The 8,500-nt window shown below is 56.8% G+C and overlaps 1 protein-coding gene across 1 annotated transcript; it reads left to right on the forward strand.

Annotated features, from left to right (window-relative positions):
* Nucleotides 1–184: 184 nt before the first annotated feature.
* On the forward strand, nucleotides 185–634 carry LOC309589203 (calmodulin, striated muscle; the record flags this gene model as incomplete). The annotated part of the gene is made up of 1 exon (XM_082309153.1): nucleotides 185–634. The coding sequence occupies one exon, from the start codon at nucleotides 185–187 to the stop codon at nucleotides 632–634; it is 450 nt and encodes a 149-aa protein (XP_082165279.1).
* Between the last annotated feature and the right edge of the window lie 7,866 nt (nucleotides 635–8,500).

Here is an 8,500-nt window from a genome sequence, read left to right on the forward strand (position 1 = left end):
TGGGGTCCAGCTAATCCCTTCCTGCTGACCCCGTGGCTCGGCCTCTCCCGCCTGCCCCAGTTCCTGCCTCCTCTTCCTCCTCCTCATCCGGGGAGAGGCAGGGAAGGAGGGAGGAGGCCCCATCCGCGCTTCCCGCCGGCACCGCAGCGTGCCGGGGCAGAGCCGCCTGCGAGCAGGGAGCACCATGGCCGAGCGGCTGTCGGAGGAGCAGATCGCCGAATTCAAGGAGGCTTTTTCCCTTTTCGACCGGGATGGAGATGGTTGCATCACCACGAAGGAGCTGGGCACCGTCATGCGCTCCTTGGGGCAAAACCCCACCGAAGCGGAGCTGCAGGACATGGTGGGGGAGGTCGATGCCGACGGCAGCGGCACCGTCGACTTCCCCGAGTTCCTCTCGCTGATGGCGAGGAAGATGAGGGACACGGACAGCGAGGAGGAGATCCGCGAGGCTTTCCGCGTCTTCGATAAGGACGGCAACGGCTACATCAGCGCGGCGGAGCTGCGGCACGTCATGACCAACCTCGGTGAGAAGTTGACGGACGAGGAGGTGGACGAGATGATCAAGGAGGCCGACTGCAACAACGACGGGCAGGTCAACTACGAGGAGTTCGTGAGGATGATGACGGAGAAGTGACCCCCACCACCACCACCTCCAACGCCATCCCACAGGTAACGCGCTGGGATGCGGCTTCGGGCCCAGCCCCACATCCATGGAAAGACCCAGACCCAGGGGTCCACCCCACCCATTGCAACGGCCACCCCAAATCTTGCATATCGCCCATCCCAACCACCTCCTGCCCTGCAACTCGCTGGCAGTTGGAAAAATTGGTGTTTGTGGTGCTTTTCTTTTAATTTTTCCTTAATTTCTTCATAGGGAACAAAGGTCGTGGTGGTCCCCCAGCCCCTCCGTTCCCTACTGCCTTCTCTCCACCATCCTGGCCTGGAAAATCCTCATTTATCCCAGCCAGAGCATCACCAGCCAGCGTCTGCGTCGGATGCGGGCGTTCCACCTGGCAGGATGGGGCTGGGGGTGCAGATGGACACGGGGGGGTCTCTCCCCACCGCCCTCCACGAGATGCGCCCCTCGTGTCCATAGAGGTGCTGGTGGCCACCGCGCGAGTCCAATAAAGAAATGTCCCCCCGTGTCCTGGTGGCTGCCAGTGCTTCCTTCGGCTTCTCTTTGGGGTCCCTGCTAAAAAACAACCCCCCCGAAATCACCGACGTCCCAGCCAGGGTCAAGCCCTGCATCACCCCCATCCTTTTTCCCTGCAAGATGGAAAGATGCCCGCTCACGGGTGCTGGGCGCCCTCCAGCCGCATCCCCTTGGGGTTGTGGCCATCCCCACCCCAAATCCCCGTCACTTTTGGGGTCTGCTGCCTGCACTCCCAGGGTGTTGGGGGCCCTTTTCTCCCCCCCCAAGCTAAGAGGAGAGTTGGCAGCTGGGTTTAGCCCTAATCCCCATCCCAAAGAGAAGTAGAGCGGGATTCACCTTTCCTGGCCGTAAGCCACCCCATCGTGCTCCCCGTGACTCAGTTTCCCTACGAAAAGGGTGAAACCCAATTGCAGCAACGCTCCCGCCTCCAGCTGAGGTGATTCCCTACACAGAGGGGTTTGAAGAAGAATTAATTATAATGGGTCTTATTAATGCTCAGGCACTAACGAGCAAACGGGGAGGCGGTGGGAGCTGGGCATGGCTGTTTCGCAGGGGACATCGCAGCTCCGGGGATGTCTGAGCTGCCAGGAGGACCTCACCCCCCACCTCCAGCCTATCCCTCCAGCCGGGATCTTTGGCAATCCCGGTTGTTTTCCCAACACCGGGAAAAGCAGGCAGGTGCCTGCACGCCAGGCAGCGGGGCCGAGCACACCCACGCTCGCTCCACCGCAAGCACGGCCCCCAGCACCTTCACCACCACATGCTGCCCTCTTGCTCGCGCACCCAACCTGCCTGCAGCTCCGCAGGGGACAAGAGCGGGGCAAAGCCCGGCAAAAAAAAAAGCCCCAAATCCAGCAAAATCAAGACAAGCGAAGGGGTCACACCAGGCTATTGTACCCGAGCCGCTAAAACCAGACCTTCCCGAAAACATTATTTATTAATGCTATGTTTCAGAGGCAAAAACATACCCTGTATTTTTAGGCTTGACCTTTTCTCTTTCTATTCTGGGGTTGTTTAATTACGGGAATAGTTTTTCACGCCGCTTATCCTGAGCTGGTTTTTCTTAGCGATGGTCTTTGACGGGAGGCTGGAGCCTGGCCAGAAGCGTTGGCCCCACAACCCCATCACCGGCCTAGAGAAGAAAGTTTATTTGTACTTTTGCACCAGAGACATTTGCCCATTTCTCCCCCAGTTTGATGCTCGGGAGCACGGCGGGAAGGTTTCCACCAGCGTCGCTCGGGATGGACAGACGGACAGAAGGGTCCTGTTTGCTTCAGCATCGCCAAGGGAGGGGATTTTGCTTCCCAAATCCAGCTTTCCAGGCCCATATTGCCCCACCGGAGGGGAAGGAGGTGACGGGGTGTGGGGGATCTGTCCCGGAGCTTGCGCACGGCCTCCTGCCACGCGGGGCGGATCCATGACTCACGGGGCGGCTTGGATCAGGCGTTGGTTAATGATTAAATTAATTGAGTGGGTACAGGCGATGCACTCGGTGCCTGGGAGGTGGGGGGAAAAGGGGTGACGTAGGGTGCCAAGGGAGAGATTGACCATTTCCACCCCAAAACCTGGTCCCCTGCACCTGGGGATGGAGACTGCAGGATGGGACCTGGGGTAGGGGTCACCCGGGATGGGTCCTGGGGGATCACCTAGGCTAGGACCTGGGGGATCCCTTGGGATAAGACCTGGAGGATCATCTAAGGTGGGACCTGGGAGGGGGTCACCTGGGATGGCACACTGGGGATCACTTAGGATGGGGCTTGGAGGATCCTCCAAGCACTTGGATCTGGGGGCATCCCCTAGGATGGGACCTGGGGGGGGATCATCTAGGGGGGGATCATCTAGGATGGGATCTGGGAGATCATCTAAGACAGGACCTGAGGGAGTGGCAGATGAAGGATCACTTAGAATGGACCGTGGGGGATCATCTGGAGGGGGACCTGGGGGGTCGTCTAGGATGGGATGTGGGGATCACCTAGAACGGGACATGGAGGATCCTGCAGGATGGGGTGTGAGGGATTCCTTGGGATGGGACTGGGAGGGATCTCCTGGATCCAGGCTGTAGCAGCTGATCCCATCTCCACCACCGGCAAACAATCTTCCACCACCCAAAAGCAGGGGCCCAACCAAACCCCCCGCCATCACTCCCCTTCCCCTGCTCACCGTTCTGCTTCGCCTGGACACAGTTTTTCTCTAAAATGATATTTTTTAGGAGAAAAGCAGCTCATGAACCCCCCCAGCATCACCCACCGTGGGGGACCGGAGGTGCTTCTGCTCCAGCGCTACTGAATCAGTCACAAATTCTCCCCATTCCCTTTTATTTTCGCAAAACAAGACATTTTTCTAATAACATTTCAACAACTGGGCTTTAAAACCACTTTAATGAAACGTTGGGGAAACAATACTGAGACCCCGCAAGTGGGACCAAGGAGCTTTTCTGAGCCCTCCCAAAGGACGTTGAAAAGAAGGGCAGGATTTTTTCCCTGTTTTCCCCCATTTTCCCCCCCTCCCGCAGCCCCCGGGGCCGCAGCTCCCTGCCTCCTCCCCGGCAATAACTCTGCTCTTAAGCAAACATGACGTAGTGCTTGGGAAATGTCGCTGCCCGCAAGAAGGGGAGGCCCCTCGGCACCCGGCTGCCGTAAAAAAAATGGGGAAAAAAGGGATTTTTGCAGCGAGGTCGGTCTGGGTTGGTGGGGCGAGGGGTTAGGGGATGCCACAGAGGAGGGCTCGGTTGGGTTGCGGCAACCCAGGTTCTGCATAGGGGAATAAATAATTAAACCAACCCCTCCAAAAAAAACCAAAACACCTTTGCAAATATGTCTTTCTCGTATTTAGTTTGGCGGAAAACTGTTTCATTTCGCAGAGGTGTTTTTTAACCTGTTTCAAAGTGCTTTTTCTTGCTGATTTTCCACTCTCAGGTTATTTGTGAAAGGAGAAATCACTGGATGGGGGAGAAATTAAAAAATAAAACAAACCCCAAATTGCCCCATGCCCAGGCACCGGGTATGGGGCAGGATGGGCCTCAGTGCCCGGGGATGGCCAAGATGATGCTGAATGGAGCCAGATCCAGCGCCAAGCCCGAGACAGATCCAGATGGGGCATTGCTCTGGGGCAAAGCGCCTGATTTTGGGACCAGAGAGGTGGTTTTTATGCCCTTTTTATTGGCATGAGCCCCTTTACCCTGTGTGGGACTCTGGGTACCAATGCGATGCAGATGCCCAAAAGCATCTGAGCTGTTTTGCATGACACGAGTTTCCCCGGTCTCAGCTCACAGCCAGGCCAAAATCGCGTTACCCTCTCGGCTGCGCTTGCCAGGGAATCCAGTGATGGGGCTTGGGCAGCTGCGTTGGGCTTCCCCCGGTGTGGAAAGGCTCCGGCCCCAAAAGTCTGCGCTGAATCCCACCGGGTTGGCACCAAAACTGCCTCTGCTGCCTCCGAGAGCAGGGCCGGGGAGGGGACAAGTGGGGCAAGGAGCGGGGCCAAGTGGGACAGGGAGATAAGGAGGAGAAGTAGAGAGGACAAATGGTACCAGGAGACCAGCAAGACCAGAAGAGGGGAAAAAATGAGACCAGGAAGGAGTTGGGGACAAGTGTGACCAAGAGATGGGACCAGTGGGACCAGGAGTTGGGGACAAGCGTGACCAAGAGATGGGACCAGTGGGACCAGGAGTTGGGGACAAGCGTGACCAAGAGATGGGACCAGTGGGACCAGGAGTTGGGGACAAGAAGAACCAGGAAAGGGGAAAAATGCAACCAAAAGATGGAACAAATGGGACCAGGAGATGGGGACAAGTGGAACCAGAAGGGACCAGTGGAACCAGGGCACAAGGACAAGTGGGACCACGAGATGGAGACAAGTTGGACCAGGAGAAGGGACCACAGGGACCAGGGGACAAGGACAAGTCTTTGGGCTGGGGACAAGTGTGACCGGGAGAGGGGTCCAGGACAGGGGCCCCCATGCTCTGCAAATACCAGATAGTTTGTTGGGGCATGAGATGAGCCAAGAGCAGCCCCAGGGCTGCTCTAATGCCCTGTGCCCTGCTGCAAGGAGGGGGGACACCTCCTCCGGCACCCCCACCTCGCTTCCCCGGCATTCCCAAGGCTCAACGCAAAGCCCCGAGGGATTTTGCGAAGATGCTTAGGGCTCCTCACAGGGACACCGGGACCGCCCAGCTGCCACCACATTTCACAAGGCTCCTCTCCCCGCCTTCCACGGCCGAGGAGTTTCCCAAGTTCAAGTTACCAAAATAAGCCCCTGGTCTCAGCCTCGGGGGGGCTTCTGAGCATGAAATGCAACCAGCCGCCAGCCCTCCGGACGCTCAGCGATGGCCGGGTTTCCAGCGTCGCAGTGTGGGCAGATGTGGCTCCAGCCCGGCCGGCTGGCGGGGGATTAAATCAGACAAGGTCTTTGCAGGCGCCGGGAGGGCTTCCCGGACATTTCAAGGGACCCTGAGCCCCCCCAGAAGCCAGATGAGGACCTGTAAGGTAGCCAAGGTGGTGACCATCAACCTTTGAGGGATGTAGTCTATCGTTGGGACTGTGGGATTTGGCCCTCTCAACCCAAAAAGTCAGACATCCCCGCAGGGGTTAACTGCAGCGGCCGCAATCGGAGCTGCTTCATTTTCCATCCCTGCAGCGCAGGAGCCGTCGGGGCTTTTAACGGGAAATTAATAGCGCCATGACCTCAGCCAGCACACATGTGGCCCCGCTCGCCGGCGTGCCGGCAGCCCCACGTAACCGCGGCCCCCCGTATCCCAGCCAGAGGAGATTTTTGGGGGCCTTTTGCCTCTCTTCTCCCCGGGGATAGGCAGGAGGATGGGGGTGTAGCTCTATAAATCACCTCCAGAGATAAACAAACAATAAAACACCCCCATCTCCACCTTCACAGCTTTAAAGCCCAGCACCTCCCCTTCTTTATAGCTTAAAAAAACCTGCTTAATTTCCTACTTTGGTCCATAGTAGCCCCAAATTAGCCCTTGCAAGAAAAGATGCCCCCAAAAAAAAAGTGAGCCCAGGCAAAGCCAAAACAAAGAAATAACTGCTTTGCAGTCCCTCCATCCCCATTTTTTTCCTTGTTTTCATCCCATCCAGGGAGGCACAACCTGCCCCACGCTCCCCATCTTCCCCAGCCAGACTGGGTTTGCACAACTTTCCCTCAATTCCTGGTTTTTCTCCTTAAAAACACACACACTCACACACATCCCGAGTCCGATCATCAGGAATTCTGACAGATCTGGGGAATGCGAAAAAGCTTTTTTGCGACGCAGAGAACTGAAGCCCGGAGGTAGGAATTGAATCGCCCAGAGGTGATTTGTTGTTGCTATTCATTTTTAGCCAGGATAAGGGGGAAAAAAAAAAAATACCCAAATACAGGTGAAAAGGGGCCCGTGTTTGCAGACTTAAGAGCTTTGCTGGAATAAAAGAGCGTCTTGGCTCCGGGAGACCGGCGATGCCTTTGCCGCCCGCCCACGGAAAGCCGCCCGGGCTTGTTTCGGGGAGTAGATTTTCAAAGCTTTTCCAGGATTTGTCTTTCTCCCGTGAAAATGTGGCTGGTGGAGACCCAGCTGGTTAAATATTTCCCACTCCCATGGGAGGTTTTGCTGCTCTTACTGGGGAGAGCAGCACCGCCAAGCGGCACCGCGGGGGGAAGAGGCTCCCCGCAACCCCATCTGCAACAAAACCTGCAGATTTTGAAGCTTTTCGCATTCCCATCACAAATCGGTGCCAATTCCCCCCCCAAAAAAACACCTCCCCCAAAAACCCACAGGCACCTTTTCCTCCTCCGACCGGTTCCTCCAGTCCATGAAAAGGACCTGGTGAGCAGATTGGTCTGGAGAGCATCTCCTAGGGAAGAGTGGGACTGTCCCGTTGTCCCCAAACAGCATCGCCTTCCTCTCCGTTTCTTTGGGATGTTGTTTCCAGCCTCCGTTTTCTTCCAGGACTCAGGATTTCCCCCAGTCCCTTTGCAAGCTGCCCAGGGGAAGAGGTTTCCCCAGTCCCAGCCCTTCTCCCCAGGTTTCAAGGAGATGTGGGAAGCATCCCTTGGAAAGGACTAATGCTTTTTGGAGACACGGTGGGGCTTGTTTTTCATAATTTCAGTGTCCTCTCAAAATCCCAGCCAGTGTGCTCCTAAAAGCCTGTGACCACTATAAAAACAAGCTTATTTTTAGAGAATCATAGAATCACAGAATGGTTTGGGTTGGAAGGGACATTTGAAGATCATCCAGTCCAACCCCCTGCCATGGGCAGGGACATCTTCAACCAGATCAGGTCGCTGAAAGCCCCATCCAACCTGGCCTTCAACACTTCCAGGGATGGGGCATCCACAGCTTCTCTGGGCAACCTGTGCCAGTGCCTCACCACCCTCAGCATAAACCATTTCTTCCTTATGTCCAATCTAAACCCTCCCTCTCTCAGTTTAAAACCGTCTCCCCTTGTCCTGTCACTACAGGCCCTGGTAAAAAGTCTGTCTCCATCTTTCTTATAAGCCCCCTTTAAGTACTGAAAGGCCGCAATCAGGTCTCCCCGCAGCCTCCTCCTCCCCAGGCTGAACCCCCCCAGCTCTCAGCCTGCCCTCACAGCAGAGCTGTGCCACCCTCGGAGCATCTTCATGGCCTCCCCTGGCCCCGCTCCCACAGCTCCATGTCCTTCCCGTGCTGAGGACCCCCGAGCTGGACGCGGGGCTCCAGGGGGGTCTCCCCAGAGCGGGGCAGAGGGGCAGAATCCCCTCCCTCGCCCCGCTGCCCACGCTGCGGGGGATGCAGCCCAGGAGACGCTTGGCTTTCTGGGCTGCAAGCACACATTGCTGGGTCATGTCCCATTTTTCATCCACCAGTAGCCCCAAGTCCCTCTCCACAGGGCTCCTCTCAATCACCTGTTGCTACTGGGGATCAGCCGAGGTGCAGGACCTTGCCCTTGGCCTTGTTGAACTTCATGAGGTTTGCATGGGCCCATTCCTTAAGCCTGTCCAGGTCCCTCTGGGTGGCATCTCCTCCCTCTAGCAAACCAACTGCACCACTCAGCCTGGTGTCATCTGCAAAGCCAATCCCAGTATGCCACTGATGACGATATTAAAGAGTATTGGTCCCAGTACAGAGCCTTGAGGGACACATCTTGTTACTAGTTTCCACTGGGATGCCGAGCCGTTGTCGATAACGCTTTGGACGTGGCCGTCCAGCCAGCACAGACCTGGGCTGGCTCCTCCTCAGGAGGGCAATTTCAGCTGGTTGCACAGGTCCGTGAAGCCGCGGGCTGACGCGCTGCCTGCCCGCAGCCTCGTTGCAATTAGGGACGAGGCTGACAAAGCAAGAGGAGCGGGCAGGGCTCCTGCGCAGACCCCGCACCCCGACCA

This window comes from Platalea leucorodia, assembly GCF_965183815.1.
Source record: "Platalea leucorodia genome assembly, chromosome: 4".
NCBI classification, from domain to species: Eukaryota; Metazoa; Chordata; class Aves; order Pelecaniformes; family Threskiornithidae; genus Platalea; species Platalea leucorodia.